The sequence below is a fragment of the Aedes aegypti genome, chromosome 2, assembly GCF_002204515.2.
Source record: "Aedes aegypti strain LVP_AGWG chromosome 2, AaegL5.0 Primary Assembly, whole genome shotgun sequence".
Taxonomy (NCBI): domain Eukaryota; kingdom Metazoa; phylum Arthropoda; class Insecta; order Diptera; family Culicidae; genus Aedes; species Aedes aegypti.
In genome coordinates, this window is record NC_035108.1 from 235606361 (window position 1) to 235630654 (window position 24294).

Here is a 24294-nt window from a genome sequence, read left to right on the forward strand (position 1 = left end):
AAACAAGTCAATATAGAGCTTAAGCAAAATACTGGAAAATCCAGGAAAAAAATCTTAAATCAAATTCTGAAGAAATTCTTTGAGACATCCTCAGAGAGAAGTATGCCTTGTAGAAAGTGTAGAAGGAATCTCTGGCAAAATTCCTAGAAGAACTGATGCAGGATTTTTTGGAAAGACACGTTGTAATTTTTGGAATCATTTGAAGAGAAGATACTGGATAAATCTTTATAAAAGACAATTTACACCGTCTTCAGCCAAAGGCTGCACAGACTGCACAATCACGAACATTAGGCAATGGACAACACAGAACACCCAGTAGTCCAGTGATGAATTTTTCGTTTGACGAAAAGTTTCCACCGACTGGAGCGGGAATCGAACCCACGCTTCATGGCACAATACGCCTAAACGACTGACGCCGCTAATCGCAAGGCCACGAAGCCCACAAATTGGACAATTTAATAAAAGAAGAATTGAAGGTTATTAACTTATTTTTTTACGATTTTAATCATTTATGCATTTGTCTGTCGTGTTTCAAGCATGAAGATTCTATATACCTTAAGAAGTCGAGAAAATTTCCATCTTGAAAAGATCTTCGAACGACGGATTCAAACTCAAGCCTCACCATTTCAAACATAATGCAGCAGAACACGTCTTTCGGGAATCATACAATAATCGGTCAATGGATACACATTCTAGTTCTAATTGTATGGCATGGTATGATACCGAATTGTTTTTTTTAATTTACTAATTCTGTATGAGTCTATATTGGATCATATTGGATATCCATAAAAACGATCAAATAAAGCCACATTGGTTGTTATTTATGATGAACGTAAAAACCACCTAGGAAAATAATTGAAGAATTACCCTATGTTTAATTAGAAATACATGTTGTGTTATAATTTACTTAAGACGTTTAGGAAAAAAACGTAAGGGTGTTCAATTCATGAATGCTTGCATAATCTCTATTCTTCTGATCAGTTGTGATAATTATTTATTGAACTATGAAACTAGAGTGATTTATATTGATCCTTGAAGTTGTAGTTGATTTTAATATATTATGTGGTTTATTATTCTAAATCATTCTATATATTCTATATATAGGCTTAACACTAAATGTACTAAAGCAAATTCTACTTCTGCATTGAAAACAAATCTGGATCTAAATATCACAAACAGAAAAAAATATGTTCATAATAAAAACAGTTTAATTAAAATGTTCAAATTGTAACCTATGTGGTTTCTATTTAAATTGCAACATGAGAGTTTTATGCAAGGGATTTTATCATTCATTTAAACTTAACTCTGGGAGCACTTCATCCATTGACCGTTCTCCCATTTCTAATAAGATTTTACTCTGTTTACCGTTAGCGATACTGGCAGCCCATGCCTCTCAGTGCAGGGGTTCTAAGCAGTGACGTTCGTTTCGTTTCGTCCCTCGACCGTCTAGTTGTTAACATCGTTTCCTATTAGCTTGGTGAGAGTGATGGCCACAGTTTCGCTGGTACACAGGTTCGAGCATAAAAATGCTTACTATTTATAGGCTATCGACCAAACTGAAGAAACAATCATTTGATCTGTGCTCGAAATTGTCCAAGTTAGTAGCGTCTCGGGAAACTCACGTGAGCGTTGGAATGATGCATCGGGTTACCGTAAATGGCCATTCTGGTGCTAGTGAAGAAGGTGGTCAAAGAAACAAATACTCTGATTATGTGAAGTTCTTAGAATTGGTTGGCAACTTAAAGGTAAGAAATCAAAAGAATCATGGAATAAAAATACGTATACCTAATTAAAAAATGGTGAAATTGCCCATGAAATTGATTACGTAATCCATTCACATGCATTTCTTTATCGTAAATATATTTTACAAAAGTATCTGTATGCATCATTCATGGCAAAGCATTCATATGTGTATGAAACTTTGCAATGTACGACGTCATGATTCATGAACAGCTGTTACTGACTGCCAATAATTGAGCTTAACTTGTATCATATGATACTCTTTTTTCTGCAAAATAGAGTGTATCACGCTGATTTTCTTAATTGTCTTTCTTTTTACAGCATACGAAGCGAACCGGATGGGTCCTGCGTAATGTCAAAGATTGTGAGACCATTTCGGGGCATATGTATCGAATGGGAATGATGTCGTTCTTGTTAGATGGCCAGCAAGATCTTGACAGAATCCATGTGATGGAATTAGGTATGCGTTTTACTGGAACTTAATGAAATAAAAGCTTGTTGGATCAATAATCTTGCTTACCATATACATTTCAGCACTGGTGCATGACCTTGCTGAAAGCATCGTTGGCGACATCACGCCGTACTGTGGAATCTCCAGGGAGGAGAAATTACTGAAAGAATTTTCAGCCATATCGGAAATTGCTGAACTCCTTGGCCCTAATAAGGAAAAGCTTTTGGAGCTGTTCAATGTGAGTTTTGATTCCATCGTATTTTGCAGGATGATTGTAGGTCACGACATCATTTAAGTTTGTTGCTACGGTCATTAACAAAACTTGTGTAATGACGTGAATCAAGGAAGTTTGATATGTCGCATGGATGGTTTCTACAGCACTATGGAATTAGTCACTTCCACAGAGATTTTGGAGACATGTCTATTGTAAGCAGGTCAATCGTGAATGGTCGTTGAACTATGTAATGCTCCCCTATGCTTAAACGACTTATATTATGGTAAATAGCACCCTCCAAAAGTTTAAAATGAATCGGAATAAATTTGACTGTGCACAGGCCATTTGAAGTTTATATGGAGATTACTATGGAAAACGTCATCCTTTTGTGTTTAGCCCTCTATCTCTTTGTCATGATGTTTTATGGAAAAGTGAACACAATCTTCTCATGTGAAATCCTTTCAGCTACAACTTTGCCAAAGACCACATTTTGATTGGACGTCAGGATAAATTGCTATTCATCATCATAAACTGGGTATGCATTTTGCATGCTCAACCAACTGCCCGGCAGGCAACAGTGGTGCTCCTGGCGGGAAGAATAGATCAAAGTAATCCAGGCTACTATGTTCTACAGCAAAACAGCAGTGTTGCTCTGAAAGTAATTGAATGATCATCTCAGCATGGTTTAGACTTTGGAATCAAGAATAACAAATTATCCTTACGTGCCATTGAAATGTGGTCTTCGGCAAAGTTGCAGCTGGGAAGTTTTCACATGAGATGAGTGTGTTCACTTTTCCATAGATTATTATGACGAGCAGTTAGAGGACTGAACACAAAAGGTTTGTCTTTTCCATAGTAATTTCCATATAAACTTCAAATAGCGTGTGCACAACCAAATTTTTTCCGAATCACTTCAAATTTTGGGAGGATCATTTTCATCATAATTGACATCGTTTAAGCATAGGGGAGCAAAAACTTCAAAATTTGCATCAGTCTAATGTTCACTCATTATTTGACGAATCATGAAGTTTGAGATGTTACACGGAATAGTTTTGGAAAAATATGAATGCACTCCCTTACCCGAAGACACTCGGTATCTGCCCAGCGAGTACAGAATGGTCATTAGCCTGGGACACGGTTATATGAAAAATTTAGATTCTCGCTCCAGTCCACTTTTTGGATGGCATTTAGGTCCCATAACAACTGTGCAAAATTTCAGCTCGATCGGAGAAACTATATATTTGCGCCAGCTGTTCAAAGTTTGTATGGGATTTACTATGGGAAAACTTACTTTTGCAAAGAAAAATCGCCAGAGGCCGCCCATTGACCTCTACAAAATTTCTGAACACAGATCTCGATAGGTATTTCTACGATGAACAACATTGCCGAAGACCGCAAAGCAATCCGATGCTTGTGTAAAAAGTTATTAAGCATAGACTATTCGGAAATTTTGCCCGATTGTGTTATTATTGTTATTCCTTTACGTGTTAATCAACGTCGCGTTGCCAATAGGTTTTCATTGAATAACTTTTTTCACAAGTGTCGGATTGTTTCGCGGTCTTCGGCAATATTCTTCATCGTAAAAATACCTATCGAGGTCTGTGTTCAGAATTTTTATAGAAATCAATGGGCGACCTCTGGCGATTTTTCTTTGCAAAAGTAAGTTTTCCCATAGTAAATCCCATACAAACTTTGAACGGCTGGCGCAAATATATAGTTTCTCCGATCAAGCTGAAATTTTGCACAGTTGTTATGGGACCTAAATGCAATCCAAAAAGTGGACTGGAGCGAGAATCTAAATTTTGTCCCACACTAATGGTCATAGACATCCAGGACAACCCATTTCATTATGATCTCAACGAATCATGAAGTATGATATGACGCTAGAATGGTTTCTACAACAAATGATCACTTTCTCGAAACATGTCTTGTGTGACGAGTCGTTAAAATGGTTTTTAGACTCCTAAAATACCATTCATTACTTGATTATTTTTCTAACATACCATTCATTACTTGACAAATCATGAAGTTTGAGGTGTCGTACGAATGTTTTTGGAGAAATATGAAGTGACAGTGACAGAAGTGACAGTCTTTAGAGCCACACGGAATCTTATCAACTTATCATGAAGTTTGAACGGTCACACGAATGATTTTGAAATTACTACTTTTCTCGGGGTACATCCAGAGCCAATTAACTGATTATCGAATTCATTGAGAACCTGTAACCCAATTCTATATGATTGCATGCATTGATAGTGTTTTATGTATAAAAATATAAATAATAGCCAGATAACAGGTAAAATTACTCAACTCATCGTATTTTACCAGTTTTGACCCCCACAGAATCTGAAATAACTCCGGTTTGGTCATTGAAAATTGAGATCATATGCCATTAATTAAAAAAAAAATCGGTTGGAAAATGAATTTTTAACATCTAAGTAAAACATTGGGAATTATTGCCCTATTTTCTCGTAAATACGAGTCTCTTGCTTCGTCTCGCAGTATCATATTGCGCGGGTAGATCGCTTTTCCGTAGATCACCAATCTGAACCCTAGTGTCATCCAGTTTATTTCTGAAATTTAATCTATTCTACCAAGTAGATGATAAAATACTCGGAGTTTGGCACTCCAGAGACTACCCTTGAAGCCAGGACAACAATTATAAATACTAACTCAACAATGAATATCAAATACTGGTATGGTGTTTTTTTATGTAACCTTTATACAAAAAAAAAAACACAATATTGGCATGGCTCAAATTTGGACCAATAAAAACCAAGATCTTCCTCTTTAATTTGCTGTCATAATCGAAATAATCCGAAGGGAGGTCTATATGCCGGTAAAACAAAGTTGAATAATTACGTGATGATTACGGTCAATACCTTTGTATTTAAAATTATATTTAAATTGTTCATTGTTCTTCATTAGCAAAAAATGCATTTTTAATAATTTCTTTACGTTCAAAATTAGTTTCAATCGATAAATAATAGTATTTTAAAATCTCCAATTAATTAGTGCAACCTCTCAACAAGCTCCTTCATGCTGTTAAATAATGTTGCATGGAAACACGAGTAATTCATGCGCTTGTATTGAGAATCAACTGCCTAACAAAAAACCGAGATGAACAGTTATGGAAAGATAACTCATCACTTGTTTTAAAATGCAACTAACTTTGAAACATCCTTTTCTTTATACTCCGCTGCTTCAAATTTAAGCAAAAAAAAATCTTTAAGTACTTGAAATTAAAACGGACGCACACATTTTCACAGCATGGCACTTCGTTACACTCTGAACTGTTCGTACACTAATAAGCCAAATATACGTTGAATAAACAAACAAGTTATTGATTCGAATTATATTTTTGAGGTTTTGACAAAATATCATAGTTACCATGCCAAAAAATATTGTTGAATCTGACAAACAGATTTGTTATTTCAATTGTGTTATTTCAAATCGCTGTGAGAATGGCAATAATAAACCATGGCCATTCTCAAAGCTGACCGTATCTACAGTATTGAATGTAAAACCGGAACAGTCAAACTATTTTAGCAATGATTTTGAGCATAACGGTCTGAAATTTGATAAAAAAAATCTCTGCTTTATACATATACATTATTTCAATAAGCCTCAAATATTACTGAACATTTTTTTTTCAATCCTTTTCAACGGTGAACGAAATGTTCATTTTTGCAATTCCGTTACATACCACCCTACTTTTATCAAGAGAATGATCGTCATAACGGCCTACTTTTCCTACCATAAGAATCAGTGCTGAAAAGCGCTACTTTTTCGCACTGTTAATGATGCTGAAAAGTAGCACTTTTCAGTTACATTTTCGAAATCGGCAATTTACTATCCGAGTATTATTATTAGCTTTATCATCACCATATGAAAAAAAAAACAAATTCTGGAGCTACCTTAAGGGTACCACCAGAGTTCCACAGATATATTTTTTTTGCTATTACAGAGCATCGCTTGAGTCTAGATACGTATTTTTAAAACTAGTGTGAAACTAAAGGTTTTACAAGGAACATAACTTGTCAAAGCGTCTTATGAAAATAAGTGTGATAGTTACATTAATTTTGTTGTTTTGTACGGTGCTTTTTAAAGGAAAGGGGATTTGTTAGTACAGAGGATTCGTGTGTTCGATCGAGGTGTTGGGTGAACACCACTTAGCCGTAGCTCGTAGGGTCACGATTTTGAAGGCCGCATGTGGACAATGTGGGAAAAATTGAGGAATTAAAAGCTAGTCTGCTATTGTAGAATTCCAAGTTAAACACAGTCGTACATTCTTGCATCCTTCAGGAAATTAATCAGCTGTCTCTCAAATGACGGATAATTTTGAAGCGCTCTGATCACGTTGGTGATGTCGTGTATCCTTCTTAAATCCTCGAGAGATGGACAGTTGCTTATGACATGCTCGATAGTACATCGTTCTCCGCACGATTCGCAATGTCGACGGAAAACGGCTGTTTCTCTACTCATGTCATGAGATATTCTGCTGTGCCCGGTCCTCAGTCTTGATAGAACAACCTGCTCTCTTATGTTAGGCAGGTCTTTCCATGGGTTGATTGTATTTTTGACCTTACGACAAAATAGCGTTCGTTCCTGTCGCCACTCTTGGGACCAAGCATTCCAGACCCTGTTTTTAGTCCATGTCTTGATGTCGTCTCCGGGAATTTTACTTGTTAGACGTGGTCTATTTCGACCAGTCCCCGCCAGTGCGTCTGCCTTTTCGTTCCCAGCGATTCCGAAATGGCCCGGGACCCACATAAAAACTACTTCTCTCTTGGTTCGACACAGTGCGTCCTGGATGCCCTGGATGTATGGATGTTCATTAGTTGGTGATTTAATTGCAGCTAGGACACTGGCAGAGTCCGTTACAATAAGAAGTAGCTTGTCACTTGGGGATATGATTGCCTGATAAATGGCCGCTGCTTCAGCTGAAAAAACTGAGCTGACATTTGGTAAGCTGTAGGATAGTTCAATTTGGTCGCTCAGTACCCCAAAACCGACTTGATCTCCTAGCTTCGAACCGTCGGTGAATCTAATTTCGTGGTTCTTATAGGTTTCCGAAATCCTCTGGTAGAAGTGTACTTTCACTCTCTCACGTGTGGCCTTTTTACGAAAACTGGTTTGTATGGTTCCATCAGTTTTAGGGGCTTTGACCGTCCAGCTTCGCGGTCCCCTTCGGTGGAGCCCAGCCACCGGTGGAAGCTGCACGTCGGCCACCGATGCAAGGGCCAGGTTTGCTTGCTTTGCTAGGAAGCAAACCGGTCCTTGATTTTTAGTATGTTCTAGATACCCTATCGTACGGTTACAGAGAGCGAGGATAGTTTTATGCCGAAAGGGAAGGACTCCCAATTCAGCACATGCTGACAAAGCAGGAGTTAACGGAAGCAGTCCTGACAAGTGACGTATGCACTTATTGTAGATCGACGCTAAGTGTTTGATTAGCTCATCCAAATTCCTACAGGTTACTTCAATGCCGTATAATAGCCGACTACATACTACGGCGTCTATCACGTTCTTCAGCGTAGTTCGATTACTTCGAGTGCGCTTCGTTGATATACTCCTCATTAAACAGACCCAGTTTCTGCAGGACACATTTACGTTCTTGAAATCTGAAAGGAAACATTCCGATCGAGAGTAACACGAGCGCACTTTTCCGCTGCCGTTTTGGCCTATCTGAGACTGGCCACAACTGAGACTGCAGCCTGTAACTTTCTTCTTGTACTTTTAGGATGCATACCGCTTACTAAGAGAAGGATATCATCGGCGTATACTAGAATGGGGCTCCCCTTTAGGGAGTGCCAAGAATACATCGCTCATTGCCACCAAAAATAAATTAACAGCAAGGACAGATCACTGTGGCACCCCTGTTTCTTCATGAGAAATGTTTGACCGGTGATTCTCAATCAGAACCTGAAACGTACGCTCGTTCAAAAAATTCTCAATGAAGGCCAACATATTGCCAGAGATGTTCCAATTAGCGAGCTTTTGGAGAATTGCTGGACTCCAGGCCCTGTTATAGGCCTTTGCCAGATCTAACGAGACGATTTTGACATGTTCGCCCTTTTGAAATGAATCATCCAAAATTTGCCCTAGTTCAGCCAGGTAGGTACTTGTCCCAAAGCCCGATCGGAAAGCGTGTTGTCGGTGGTCCAATAAGCGTTTGCCTTCCAGAAAGCTAATTAATCTCCGATTTATTATCCGCTCCATTATCTTGGATAGGCAGTTTTTTTTTAGAATTTTCGCACTTCTAGCAAAGCTACAAACTTTCACCTAACCCGGCTATCTGGGGAGCACAGGGGTTTTAGACTATGTGGTTCTCACTTAATGGTCTATTACGGTCTATTACTCAACGGTCTACTGCGGATGCACGTCTCGAGTGTGGTAACAGAGAAAAAAAAGAGGAAAACAACTCTGTACCACGCCACTTTTCTTTGCCTTGGGCTACAAGTCCGATGTCCTCCTAGAACTACCTCATGGTATTACTACAGGAGGCAGAGGGCTTGTTGATGCCTCTACGCCTTTGCGTCACCTCTTGCTCTATTCGATCTGGCTGCAATTTGTCTCTTCAACGTCACTCACATTTCGGGGCCGATTACACGCCTGGGCCATGTGAGAATTTTTCGATGGATGCTGCTGTGTTTTGTTGGTGCGCTTGACTTCATTTTTCTGCTCGTCTACGGGCGGACCGGTTGGATGCCGGGGTCGGTCTTGCGATTCCGGTTGAGGGATGACTTCCGGTTCGCAAGCGCCCCGACGACCCAAAGCCGGCGGTTCGTCGTGATCGATACTACTCAGCTTAGTTCCCGACGGTGAAGCTAGCCTACTCCGATGGAGAGTACCTCTCCCGAAACCGGTAACGTTACGCGTTGTTCATACACCGTTGTTGGCCGGTAGAGTGCTGAAGTCGGCCTAGAGATTCCGGTTGGAGGATGGCTTCCGGTTCACTGGCGCTCCGACGACGATCCTGCGATTCCGGTTGAAGAAAACTTCCGGTGCTGTTCCGCGATCTACTCAGCTAGTCCCCGACGATGGACTTAGCCTATTGCGAAGCTGGCCGGGCAGATGCCGAGGTCGATCCTGCGATTCCGGTGGAAGGAAACTTCCGGTTCACAGGCGCCCCGACGATCATATGCCGGTGCTGTTCCACGATCTACTCAGCTAGTCCCCGGTGGAGGATTTAGCCTACTCCGACTCGATGGAGGTCGGCCTAGTGTCAGGGTCGGTTCTGCAATTCCGGTTGGAGGGTGACTTCCGGGTCACAGGCGCCTCGACGACTTATTATGGATAGGCAGCTGGTGAGAGCGATTGGTCGATAACTACCTGAATCCGACGGTGAACCCGAGTTCTTTGGAATCGGGACAACCAGACTGTGGTTTCATGTTTTCGGAAGAGTTCCGTAAAGCCATTCACGATTAATGCCATTCAGTAGTGCCAGGGTATCCTATTACGTCTGACTCCGCTGATTTGCCTTTAGTTTTTTTCAGAGCGAACTCCAATTCATCAATTGTGAACTGAAGATTGAAGCTATGTCCTTTGTTAGGAGGCACTGAAAAATCACGTATTACGGTTTCCGGGGATTGCAGCAAGTTTCTGAAGCTTTCAGGGTATCGCTAGAAAGATGAAAGTTTTTGGAATTGGTCCGCCAGGGCATCTGCTTTGCTAGCAGGATCTCGCGTGAGCACTCCGTCTACCTTTAGGGCCAAGCCCTTCATCCGTCTTTTCCCCTGAAGACAGTTTATTCTTCTCCAGAGTTCGGATGTCGTTTGCTCCTCGTTTATCCCGTCTAAAAATTCTGTCCAAGATGCCTCTTTTGCATTTCGTATTGTTTGTCTGCAGCCATTTCTGGATGCGCTATATTCCTCCTGCGCCTTGGTGCGATCAGGAAGCTCCTCTGAAAGTTTTTTTTTCTGTAGTTTCCGTAGTTTTATTAATTTTTTCCGGCGCATCTTGACAGCTCTCCGTGTGTCCTCATTCCACCAATAGAGTGCCCGGCGACCGGGTTTTGGACTGGTTCACGGAATTGTTTGAGATGCGGTGGAGCGTAATAGATCAGCGAATTCCTCAAGCGACTCTGGGGGAAAGGTGGCTAATCTGACATCGATTTCACTTTGGAAGACCGGCCAGTCCGCTTGTTCGAACATCCATTTGGGTCGGCGTGTCGTTTGCGGGGTTGATGTACCTTCCAATGTTAGAGAAATTGGATAATGATCGCTGCCGTCGAGATCTTGCTCCACGCCCACACTGGGGCAGAATCGAAAAAACGCGGAAACAACCTGTAGTTCTTCGGAATGAAGAGATAGACGTTTGATATCTTCTGCGAAAATGATCCTTTCAATGAGGCCGACTTTTTGAGATGAAGTGATATTTTTTAGTGTTATTCGCATAAATGGCTCAAATGCCATTTCGGTCAAATGGCAGTTTAGGTGTATGGTTTCTCCGGCAAAGTTTATTGTTATTTAATGCTGAAAATAATTGCTGAAGACGTCAAAGTTCCAAGGCCTACTATTTTTGAAAAAAGGCATTTTTTTAGAAATGTGCTAAAAACCGAAATTTTGAGTTTTGCTTGTAACTTTTCAATTAAAATACCATATATCACCTATGATGATCGCATTGATTAACATATAGTAGGTCTGGTGAAAATTTGATGGTGAAAATAATATTATGTTTGATTTTTTTAGTAAAATATTCAAAAATACGGGAATATTGCGTATAGGGCATTCTTGCGATCGGGCAAGTTCGGGCAGGTGTTTTTATCGCCATCCACTTACGAAACGTCAGAGCATTCATGTTTAATTTTTAAGGATATGATATTTAATATATTTTCTATATGCGATCTGGAAGTATACTAAGTTTATAAAAGATTAAACATTATTTTATATGACAAGGTAAAAGTTTTCCAATAAAAACAATAGTTCAACATATATATAATCCGTTGACTTGACTCCAGCGCTGTTCATAGGGGAACAGGTTTTGACACCACAATTGAAACTGGACGCCAGAGGTTGTCAGTCGGTTCCGGTACGGCTTTGGCTTCCGCACCGACGGGGCCCTGACTGTCCAATTTCAAAATTGGGGATTGTGGGGAACGAGTTTTGACGCCCTTGTGCGTCCCACTGGTAGTGAATATACTCGAACGTCGGAGGTTATCCAGCAGTTTCAGTTGTGGCATAGCTTACGTTCTGTCGGTGACCCCGTTATCCGAAGCCTGTACTGTTTGACTATTTTCAGTAGTTGGTATTTCTTCGTACGTCTGCTCAGTTCTGTCCTTTATCTTATCTGTTTCGATGAAATATGAAGGATTGAAAGTGTTGGTATCAGTATTACCACTTGCGTGGGAGCCGTTAATTTAGGGGAACTGAGAAGGTTGGGGGTTTTACTTCTTTCTATTACTCTTTGTTTTCTCCTCCTGCTTACGGGTCTTGCTATCCGAGTACCTCAATACGCTTTTCAACGAATTGTTCTGAATTTCTCGATTAATTCTGATTCTACATCTGTCCGAATCCGACTTGGAGATTCTGAATTGGAATAGGATCATCATGGGATCGTAGAAGGGATCTTAGAGTTTAGTATTTCACTATTTAAAACAGTCGAGTGCATCCTGCGGGTCGTGTAAGCAGTTCAGCACACACAGACTAAAGAAGGCCCCTATTTGCATTGGAATCGAAAAAGAATGCATTATTTAAGATTAAAAAAAAAAAATGCTTAAGGTGAAGTTGCATCGAAGCGAAACCTCTATTCAAGAACACAAATCTAGAGAACCAGACAACCGTTTGTGCCGAAAATTCAACTCACTGGACACCACTCGCAAATTTTCAACGCAAACGGTTGTCTGCTTCTCTAGATCTGTGCTCTTGAAATTTCGAGGTGTGGCTTCGATGCATCCTCACCTTAAGCACGTCAAGTTTCGGTTGTGTCAATTCAAAATTATTTATAGTTTTATAAATCTTCAGTGTAGGGGCCTTCTTTAGCCGAGTGGTTAGAGTCCGCGGTTACAAAGCAAAGCCATTCTGAAAGTGTCTGGGTTCGATGAAAATTCGCCACAAGGAATCGGGTTGGAATTCATAGATTTGCCTTATGAAACCAAAATTTGAAAACAAAAAATGTTTACGCGGCAACCTGGAATCGAACCAAGAACCTTGCGATCGATAGACCCGTGCGTATACCACGCGCCTATCGACGCCTTGATGTGGAATGACGCTGGAACGGTACATAAAGCGCTCGCATTGCAATAGTCGTTCCACCTTTCATAAGGCAAAATGTATGAATTTCGATAGTCCAGTTCGCTGCGTGTAGGATCATTTCGTAATGGAAATTTCCTTGACTTCTCTGGGCATAGAGTATCATCGTACTTGCCACACGATATACGAATGCGAAAATGGCAACTTTAGCAAAGAAAGCTTTCAGTTAATAACTGGGGAAGTGCTCATAAGAACATTAAGCTGAGAAGCAGGCTTTGTCCCAGTGAGGACGTAATGCCAAGAAGAAGAAGAAATGTTCAGTGTCTCATTATTTGTTTTTGCTTTTTTTAGGAATACGAAGAGGGAAAGACACCGGAGGCTAAATTTGTGAAGGATCTGGACCGTCTCGACATGGTAATGCAGGCGTTCGAGTACGAAAAACGGGACAATTGCCCGATGAAGCATCAGGAATTTTTCGATTCCACCAAGGGAAAGTTTTCCCACCCACTTGTGATCAATATCGTGAATGAAATCAACGCTCAAAGAGAGAGATTTGCGGAAGCTACTGCTGATGGGACAACGGATAATTCATCGCCATCGCGTGAAGCTGCCACTAGTGGTGGCTCCAGATGATTCTGGAGATGGAGATTTATTCGGGTCAAAAGCTGAAACAGTCTGATGTTTCTTCTGTTACGATACAAAAACGAGTTTTATTAGATGTGATCTCATCTTTGCTTATTCAGGTACGGTGTTTCCAATAGTGCGAGGATAATAGCTAATTGATGCGTGCTAGTCAAATTGTGAAGCGCGTTACTTACAAAAATGGTTTATTTATTACGACGATCTTTATATTATTTTTTAGCCCATTCAATGATCCTTCAATTAAATGTTTTTGTGAGAAATGGTAAAGGTACACATTTCAGGGACTTAAACATTGATCAACTGGTAGTATTTGCATACAATGCGCAATACATTTCAAATTAGTTAGATCCTATGCATAAACTCAAGCACATGTTTTATTTTCAATATATCACAACACCAACCCAAAAATTTCCGCTTAGGCTGGTAATTGAACTTTTCCTACATTACATTTCCTATTTTGTGTAAATGTTTTTTTTTATTCGATTTATTTATTTATTTTCCATAATAATGTAGTGTAAGGAACTTCCTGTTTTTTTATACTACACACGTTGAATTCATGGAATCTAATATAACAAATCCGAAACTGACAATGAACTAATGATATACAATAAAAAATCTTAACCTATTGCTGATATTGGCTGTTGAACTATGCGGCACACTCCTGTCGAAATCCACTTACACTAGTCAAGTTTTTCAAAACGGAAGGAAGATGGTTCCAAAATACTATACTCTGGACAAATAGTGTATACCTATAATGAGACGAGCAGAACCGTGGAAGAAGAAATTGCGATTGCGACTGTTTTGAAACGAGCGAAGTTTAGTGTACACATATTTACGAGATCTTTTAGTAACAAGTTTGAATAACATATTACAACTACGAATTTTATGAAAGTCTTGAAAACTACAACCCAAAAGATATGGTTGTAAATGGGAAACTCTTGAGAATCTGGAAAGATTAAAAACAAATCGTACACGTAAGTTCAAAGCTTTACGTAAACGATCCATGGCTTTGTCAGAGGCGTTCAATAAAAAACATCTCCATAGATTGAGTGCGGCAAAAGCAATGATTTGAAGAGTTTTAATTTCACCGAGATTGGTAAGGTACTAGACGTGATTCTTAGTACACGAAGCCCTCTATATATTTTTGAACACTGAGCATTTATTTGCCATTCCCATTCAAGATTGCTTTGAAGAACAAATCCCAGAGTGGTAACATTGTCGACATATTCAATTATGGAATTTCCAAATATTATAATAGTACGTTGGTTGACTTCTCTGTTTCTTGACATTAACATAGCTTTGGTTTTAGCAGGATTAACAGGTAAGAGATTACTCGTAGACCTTTCCAAAAGTCGTGATAGATCCCCATTTAACATAGCCGCCAATTCATGCGACGATAAGCAGTAGATATAATGTAAATTTGGACGTCATATGCGAACAAATGAATATGACAGTATTTTAGTACACTCGGCAAATCATTAATAAACATTGTGAAAAGAAGAGAGCCTAAAATCGAACCATGTGGTACTCCGGATAAAATATTAACAGTATCTGAGTAACATCCATCTACGCAAACAAATTGTGACCTATTCGATAGGTATGATTGCAACAAACGAACAGCTGCTCTAGAAAACATGAATCATGTCGTATGAGATACTCTGTCACACGCTTTTCAAAGGCGTGAGAAGAAGAAAGAAAGGCCTTTCTTATCTACTGTAGAAATAATATCGTCATGAAGTTTAAGCATTGCTGTCGTTGTACTGTGCCCTGCTCAAAACCCAGATTGAAATTCTGACAAAAGGTCGAAATAGATCAAATGTTCTGGATTTGTAATTTTAAAATTTTCGAAAGCTTTGGATAAACTACTAAAAATACTTATGCGCCTTAAGTTTTCGAGAGAATCGCTTGATGGTTTTTTTCATATTGGTGAGACTTTGGAAGTCTTCCAAGCACGAGGATATTTGGATGCGGAAATGATCAGATTGAAGATTAACTTATTTGCCGAACTACATAAGGAAGAATCAATCGAATGAACTGAATTGGAATGTTATCCACTCCAATAGCATTAGATTTTATAGATTTAATGGCCAAAATGACGTCATGATCTCTGATCTGTGTAAACTGAAATCCTGGAATATTTTCAGGAGGAATAGAGATGCTGCTGCTATCAACAGTGAAGTAAGAAGCAAAATACTCGTTGATTTCTGTACCTGTGTTTTCAAAATTACTTTTACTTGAAGATGTACAATGTAGGGGAAGTGGTGGTAAAATGAACAGGGGTGGTAAAATGAACACCGTGCCTTCTACCGAGAAAAAACAAATTTCAATGAATTTTTATCACGCACGGACGATTTAGACCATAAATCCGAGTGTTCGGATTAATACGGAGGTCAATTGAAGTGAAAATATCAACGAAAACTAAGATTTTAGAAAACCACGTTTGAAAATTGGAGCTGACGTAACTTTTGGCTCGGAGGACTTGAGGTTTTTCAGTGATAAGAATATCGTTGTGATGTGATGTCAAATCTGAAACTTTTACATTTCTTTTTGAATGGGTTACAATCATTTATAGATATATTTTCGGGAATGCAGCGAAAATTGTTAAAAATATTAGTTTTGCTCACGTTTTTTGCATGATGTTCATTTTACCACCAACAGCTGTTCATTTTACCCACATAGTACATGTTGCGCCAATTTGTTTTAGCTTTTTCCGTAGATCTTTTGAAGAGTTAGAGGAATCTATTATTCGGGACACTAGAATAGATTTAGCGCAAGCGATTAGCTGTGTAACCTTGTTTCGGAGGCGTTTGTATTGACTGTGGTTATGCGATGATCTGTCAGAAAAGTAGAAGCATTAGCTGTAGAAGGCCAATGTCGCGACTGTTCGTGTGACCAACATCTAGTTTGCCACGCTCTGACAGTCTGAGTACCGGGTCTATAAGTGTCAAATCAAATTTTTCAACCATAATAAAACATTCTCTACAACATGGCCCTAAACAAACAATCAAAAACTTCAATAGTAAGTATTAATCAAATAATTCTATTTTGTGATAACAGCGCCACTAGCGTTCTACTACTTATATTTCTATTGTCAGAAACCCACAAACGATACGCTATGTCTCGTTCGATCATTGCCTTCTGGATATCACTGTTAAACCATGGAGTACTTTTTGGTTTTGGTTTGTTAATTAACGGCTTAAAAAGGCTAAAAATGGCTTAAAACGACTCAAAACAGCTTAAAACAGCTTGAAACAGCATAAAACGGCTTAACACGGCTTCAAACGGCTAAAAATGACTAAAAATGGCTTAAAATGGGTAAAAATGGCTTGAAATGGGTAAAAATGGCATCAATTAGCTTAAAACGGCTTATAAAGGCTTAAACGGCTTCAAATGGCTAAAAACGGCTTAAAATGGCCTAAAACGGCTTAAAGACGCCTCAAAACAGCATAAAACAGCTTAAAATGGCTTAAAACGGCTTAAAAAGGCTTCAAACGGCTTAAAAAGACTTAGAAACGCTTAAAATGGCTAAAATTGGCTAAAAGTCTAAAATGACTAAAAATGGCTAAAAATTGCTTAAAACGGCTAAATGACTAAGAATGGCTTAAAATGTCTTAAAATGGGTAAAAATGGCTTAAAACGGCTAAAGATGACTAGAAATTGCTAAAAATGGGTAAGAATGGCTTTAAATGGGTTAAAACGGTTTGAAACGGCTTAAAAAGGCTTAAAATGACTGAAAATTTGTTTAAAATGGCTTAAAACGGCTTCAAATGGCTTAAACAAACGAACAGAAACCTCTGTTTCTTGATCAGAATGAGTGTGGGTCAGCGAATGTTACAAATGTTGACACACGGTGATCGGGGCCAAACAGTGGGTGGTGTGTGTCTGTCTTGTTTTCATTCATGGTTCGCAATCTTTCACGAACGTTAAATGTCATGCATTTTGTATGAATGCAGGCGGATAAATGGGTTGAAATTATGGCTCGTGTGTCAATGATCGCTAAATTTTCCAAAGCCTGTAAAACTGACTAAAAATGACTAAAAAGTGCTCAAAACGGCTAAAAATGTCTTAAAACGGCTTAAAACGGCTAAAAATGACTAAAAATGGCTAACAATGGCTAAAAATGGCTTAAAACGGCTTCAAATGGCTTCAAACGACTTAAAAAGGTTAATAATGGCTTTAAATGGCTAAGAACGGCTTAAAACGGCTTCAAAACGCTAAAAATGGCTTAAAACGTATTAAAATGACTAAAAATGGCTTAAAAAAGGCTTAACGCGGATTAAAACAACTAAAAATGGCTTAAAACGACTTAAAATGACAAAAAATGGCTTAAAACGGCTAAGCGACTATAAATGTCTAAACTAAACTAAAATTCGTTAAAAATGCCTTAAAACGGCTTAAAAAAGCATAAAACGGCTAAACATTACTAAAAATGACTGAAAATGTCTTAAAATGGGTAAAAATGGCCTAATGGCTTTGGACTACTTAAAAAGGTTTAAAACGGCTTAAAACGGCTAAAAAATACTAAAAATAACTAAAAATGTCTTAAAATGGGTAAACATGGCCTAAAAAGGCATCAAATGGCTTAAAAAGGCTTAAAACAACTTTAAACGGCTTAAAATGGCTAAAGTGACTAAAAATGACTAAAAATGTCTAAAAATAGCTAAAAATGGCTTTAAATTGCTAAAAACGGCTTAAAACGGCTAAAAACGACATAAAACGGCTTTAAAAGGCTAGAAAAAAGCTTAAAACTACTTATAAAGCTTTAAAACGGCTTAAAATGGCTAAAAATGACTAAAAATAACTTAAAATGTCTTACAATGGGTAAAAATGGCATAAAAAGGCTTCAAATGGCTTAAAACGATTTAAAATAGCTTAAAACGGCTTCAAATGACTTAAAATGGCTAAGATTGACTAAAAATGGCTTAAAAAGGGTAAAAAGGCTGAAAACGACTTAAAAATTGCTAAAAATGATTAAACATGTCCTAAAATGGATGAAAATGGCCTAAAACGGCTTAAAACGACTTATAACGACTAAAAACGACTGAAACAGCTTAAAACAGCTTAAAACAGCATAAAACGGCTTAAAAAGGCTTAAAATGGCTTAAGATGGCTTAGAACGAATAAAAATGACTAAAAATGGATCCAAATACTAAAATTGGCTAAAAATTGCTTAAAACGACTAATAATGGATACAAATACTAAAATTAGCTAGAAATGGCTTAAAACGGCTTAAAAAGGCTTCAAACGGCTTAAAACTGCTTAAAACGGCTTGAAACAGCATAAAACGGCTTGAAACAGCATAAAACGGCTTAAAACGACTAAAAATGACCAAAACTGACTAAAAATGTCAAAATGTCTCAAATTGGCTAAAACTGGCTTAAAGCGACTAAAAATTAATAATAATTACTAAAATTGGCTAGAAATGGCTAAAAACGGCTTAGGAGGCTTCAAATGGCTAAAACCGCTTAAAAGGGCTAAAAATAGCTAAAAACGGCTAAAAATGGCTTAATACGGCTTAAAAAGGCTTTAAATGGCTTAAAACAGCTAAAAATGGCTTAAAACAGCCAAAAATGGTTTGAAACGGCTTAAAAAGGCTTAAAATGACTGAAAATTTGTTTAAAATGGCTTAAAACGGCTTCAAATGGCTTAAACAAACGAACAGAAACCTCTGTTTCTTGATCAGAATGAGTGTGGGTCAGCGAATGTTACAAATGTTGACACACGGTGATCGGGGCCAAACAGTGGGTGGTGTGTGTCTGTCTTGTTTTCATTCATGGTTCGCAATCTTTCACGAACGTTAAATGTCATGCATTTTGTATGAATGCAGGCGGATAAATGGGTTGAAATTATGGCTCGTGTGTCAATGATCGCTAAATTTTCCAAAGCCTGTAAAACTGACTAAAAATGACTAAAAAGTGCTCAAAACGGCTAAAAATGTCTTAAAACGGCTTAAAACGGCTAAAAATGACTAAAAATGGCTAACAATGGCTAAAAATGGCTTAAAACGGCTTCAAATGGCTTCAAACGACTTAAAAAGGTTAATAATGGCTTTAAATGGCTAAGAACGGCTTAAAACGGCTTCAAAACGCTAAAAATGGCTTAAAACGTATTAAAATGACTAAAAATGGCTTAAAAAAGGCTTAACGCGGATTAAAACAACTAAAAATGGCTTAAAACGACTTAAAATGACAAAAAATGGCTTAAAACGGCTAAGCGACTATAAATGTCTAAACTAAACTAAAATTCGTTAAAAATGCCTTAAAACGGCTTAAAAAAGCATAAAACGGCTAAACATTACTAAAAATGACTGAAAATGTCTTAAAATGGGTAAAAATGGCCTAATGGCTTTGGACTACTTAAAAAGGTTTAAAACGGCTTAAAACGGCTAAAAAATACTAAAAATAACTAAAAATGTCTTAAAATGGGTAAACATGGCCTAAAAAGGCATCAAATGGCTTAAAAAGGCTTAAAACAACTTTAAACGGCTTAAAATGGCTAAAGTGACTAAAAATGACTAAAAATGTCTAAAAATAGCTAAAAATGGCTTTAAATTGCTAAAAACGGCTTAAAACGGCTAAAAACGACATAAAACGGCTTTAAAAGGCTAGAAAAAAGCTTAAAACTACTTATAAAGCTTTAAAACGGCTTAAAATGGCTAAAAATGACTAAAAATAACTTAAAATGTCTTACAATGGGTAAAAATGGCATAAAAAGGCTTCAAATGGCTTAAAACGATTTAAAATAGCTTAAAACGGCTTCAAATGACTTAAAATGGCTAAGATTGACTAAAAATGGCTTAAAAAGGGTAAAAAGGCTGAAAACGACTTAAAAATTGCTAAAAATGATTAAACATGTCCTAAAATGGGTGAAAATGGCCTAAAACGGCTTAAAACGACTTATAACGACTAAAAACGACTGAAACAGCTTAAAACAGCTTAAAACAGCATAAAACGGCTTAAAAAGGCTTAAAATGGCTTAAGATGGCTTAGAACGAATAAAAATGACTAAAAATGGATCCAAATACTAAAATTGGCTAAAAATTGCTTAAAACGACTAATAATGGATACAAATACTAAAATTAGCTAGAAATGGCTTAAAACGGCTTAAAAAGGCTTCAAACGGCTTAAAACTGCTTAAAACGGCTTGAAACAGCATAAAACGGCTTGAAACAGCATAAAACGGCTTAAAACGACTAAAAATGACCAAAACTGACTAAAAATGTCAAAATGTCTCAAATTGGCTAAAACTGGCTTAAAGCGACTAAAAATTAATAATAATTACTAAAATTGGCTAGAAATGGCTAAAAACGGCTTAGGAGGCTTCAAATGGCTAAAACCGCTTAAAAGGGCTAAAAATAGCTAAAAACGGCTAAAAATGGCTTAATGCGGCTTAAAAAGGCTTTAAATGGCTTAAAACAGCTAAAAATGGCTTAAAACAGCCAAAAATGGCTTAAAACGGCCTAAAACGGCTAAAAATGACTGAAAACGACTAAATATGGCTAAACATGATTAAACATGTCTTAAAATGGGTAAAAATGGCCTAAAAAGACTTCAAACGGCTTAAAATGGCCTAAAACGGCTTAAAACGGCTTCAACTGGCTAGAAAAAGGCTTAAAACTACTTATAAGGTCTAAAACGTCTCAAAAGGGCTAAAAATGACTAAGAATAACTAAAATGTTTAAAAATGGGTAAAAATGGCCTAAAAGGTTCAAATGACTTCAAATGGCTAAACATGGCTTAAAACAATTTAAAATTGCTTAAATCGGCTTAAAGCGGCGTGAGAGGCTTCAAATGGCTTGATATGGCTTCAAATGGCTAAAAACGCCTTGAAACGGATTTAAAAGGCTTAAAATGGCTTAAGAGTCCTCGAATGGCTTAAACGGTTTGAAACGGCATAAAATGGCTTAAGAGTCTTCGAATGGCTAAAAACGGCTTAAAAGGACCAAAAATATCTTAAAACGGCTTAAAACGACTAAAACAACTTAAAACGGCTTAACACAGCATAAAACGGCTTAACATAGCTTAAAACTGCTTAAAACGGCAAAAACAGCATATAACGGCTTAAACTGGTTTAAAACGACTAAAAATGACTACAAATGACTAAAAATGTCTAAAAATGTCTTAAAATGGCTAGAATTTAATAAAAAATACTAAAATTGGCTAGAAATGGCTTAAACGGATCAAAACGGCTTAAAACGGCTTGAAACGGTTTAAAACGGTGTAAAACAGCTTAAAACAGCATAAAACGGCTTAAAACGGCATAAAACAGCTTACAACGGCTTAAGAAAGCTTAAAACGGCTTAAAGAGGTTTAAAACGACCAAAAATGTATTATAGTGTCTTATAGTGTCTTAAAATGACTAAAAATGGCGTAAAACGAATAAAAATTAATAAAAATACTAAAATTGGCTAAAAATGGCTAATAACGGCTTAAAACGGCTTAAAACGGCTAAAAATGGCTAAAAACTGCATAAAAATCCTTAAACAGCTTAAAACAGCATAAAACGGCTTAAAATGGCTTAAAATGGCTCAAAACGGTTTGAAACGGTGAAAAACAGCTAAAACAGCATAAAACGGCTTAAAATGGCATTAAGAGCTTAAAACAGCATAAAACGGCTTTAAACGGTAAAAAACAGCTTAAAACAGCTTAAAACGGCTTAAAAAAGCTTAAAACGGCTTAAAAAGGCTTTAAACGACTAGAAATGTCTTAGAGTGTCTTATAGTGTCTTAAAATGACTAAAATGGCTTAAAACGGCTAAAAATAACTAAAAAATGCTTAAAACGGCTAAAAAAGGCTTCAAATGGCTTGGAACGGCTTAAAACGGCTTAAAACGACTTAAAACGGCTTAAAACAGCTTAAAACGGCATTAAACGGCTTAACGCAGCTTAAAACAGCTTAAAACAACTTAAAGCGGCTTTAAACGGCTTAAAACAGCTTAAAACTGCTTAAAACGGCTTAAAACGGCTTAAAACGGCTTAAAACGGCTTAAAACGGCATAAAACGACTAAAAATGGATCCAAATCCTAAAATTGGCTAAAAATGGCTTTAAACGACTAAAAATGGATAAAAAAATACTATAATTGGCTAAAAATGGTTTAAAACGGCTGAAAAGGCTTCAAATGGCTTATAATAAAACAGCATAAAACGGCTTAAAGCAGCTTAAAACAGCATAAAATAGCTAAAACCGGCTAAAAACGGCTTAAAACGGATTAAAACGGCTTAAAATGGATACAAATACTAAAATTGGCTAAAAATGGCTTAAAACGACTAAAATTGGATAAAAATACTAAAATTGTCTTAAAATGGCTTAAAATGGCTGGAAACAGCAGAAAACGGCTTAAAACGGTTCAAAAAAGCTTAAAACGGCTTTAAACGGCTTAAAACGGGTTGAAACGGCTTAAAACAGCTTAAAACGGTTTAAACGGCTAAAAACAGCCTAAAACAGCATATAACGGGTTAAAACGGCTTAAAACAGCTTAAAACGGCTTAAAACAGCATAAAACAGCTTAAAATGGCTCACCGTATTGAGCGGTGAACGGTGAAAAACAGCTAAAACGGCTTAAAATGGAATTAAAAGCTTAAAACAGCATAAAACGGCTTTAAACGGTATAAAACAGCTTAAAACGGCTTAAAAAGGCTTAAAACGGCTTAAAAAGGCTTTAACCGACTAGAAATGTCTTAGAGTGTCTTATAGTGTCTTAAAATGACTAAAAATGGCTTAAAACGACTAATAGTGGAAAAAAAACTGCTTAAAAATGACTAAAAATGGCTTAAAACGGCTAAAAATAGCTAAAAAATGCTTAAAACGGCTTAAAAAGGCTTCAAATGGATTGAAACGGCTTAAAACGGCTTGAATGGCTTAAAACGGCTTGAAACAGCTTAAAACAGCTTAAAACGGCTTAAAACGGATTAGAACGGATTAAAACGGCTTAAAACGGCTTGAAATGGCTTAAAACGGCATAAAACAGCTTAAAACTGGATATATATACTAAAATTGGCTAGTAATGGCTACAAACGGCTTAAAATGGCTTAAAACTACTTCAAACGGCTTAAAACGGCTTAAAACGGTTTAAAACAGCTAAAAACAGCATAAAACGGCTTAAAATGGCTTAAAACAGCATAAAACGGCTTAAAACAGCTTAAACAGCATAAAACGGCTGAAAACCACTTAAAATGGATACAAATACTAAAATTGGCTAAAAATGGCTTAAAACGACTAAAAATGGATGAAAATACTTAAATTGGCTAAAAATGGATAAAAATACTAATATTGGCTAAAAATGGCTTAAAATGACTTGAAACAGCATAAAACGGCTTAAAACGGCTTAAAACGACTTAAAATGGATACAAATACTAAAATTGGCTAAAAATTGCTTAAAACGACTAAAAATGGATGAAAAATACTAAAAATGGCTTAAAACGACTTAGAAATGGATAGAAATACTAAAATTGGATAGAAACGGCTTAAAATGGCTTAACACGGTTTAAAACAGCTTGAAGCAGCATAAAACGGTTTAAAAAAGCTTAAAACGGCTTAACATAGCTTAAAACTGCTTAAAACGGTTAAAAACGGCTTATAACAGCATAAAACGGCTTAAAACAGCATAAAACGGCCTTAAATGGCTTAAAACAGCATAAAATGGCTTAAAAAAGCTTAAAACGGCTTAACATAGCTTAAAACTGCTTAAAACGGTTAAAAACGGCTTAAAATGGCTTAAAAAGGCTTAAAACGGCTTAAATCGATTAAATATGGATACAAATACTAAAATTGGCTAAAAATGGCTTAAAACGACTAATAATGGATGAAAATACTAAAATTGGCTAAAAATGGCTTAAAATGGCTTGAAACAGCATAACACAGCTTAAAACGGCTTAAAACGACTTAAAATGGATACAAATATTAAAATTGGCTAAAAATTGCTTAAAACGACTAATAATGGATGAAAATACTTAAATTGGCTAAAAATGGCTTGAAACGACTAAAAATGGATAATAATACTAAAATTGGCTATATGTGGCTTAAAACTGCTAAAAAGGCTTCAAATGACTTAAAAC

The 24294-nt window shown here is 37.2% G+C and overlaps 1 protein-coding gene across 2 annotated transcripts; it reads left to right on the top strand.

Moving 5' to 3' along the window:
• The first annotated feature begins 1375 nt into the window (after positions 1-1375).
• On the top strand, positions 1376-13605 carry LOC5574363 (HD domain-containing protein 2). 2 transcript variants are annotated; one of them, XM_001661346.2, is made up of 5 exons: positions 1376-1477; positions 1544-1745; positions 2062-2200; positions 2275-2429; positions 12950-13596. In XM_001661346.2, the coding sequence occupies exons 2-5, from the start codon at positions 1635-1637 to the stop codon at positions 13229-13231; spliced, it is 687 nt and encodes a 228-aa protein (XP_001661396.1). In that variant the 5' UTR covers positions 1376-1477; positions 1544-1634; the 3' UTR covers positions 13232-13596. The 2 variants fall into 2 exon arrangements, with proteins under 2 accessions (XP_001661396.1, XP_001661397.1); XM_001661347.2 differs by having other exon boundaries at positions 1420-1745; positions 12950-13605.
• The last annotated feature ends 10689 nt before the right edge of the window (positions 13606-24294 follow it).

Coding starts and splice junctions, on each gene's coding strand:
- LOC5574363 (XM_001661347.2), top strand. CDS start 1,527: ATGCTTACTATTTATAGGCTATCGACCAAACTGAAGAAACAATCATTT. Junction 1,746..2,061: donor AATTGGTTGGCAACTTAAAG/GTAAGAAATCAA, acceptor TTCTTTTTACAG/CATACGAAGCGAACCGGATG. Junction 2,201..2,274: donor AATCCATGTGATGGAATTAG/GTATGCGTTTTA, acceptor TATACATTTCAG/CACTGGTGCATGACCTTGCT.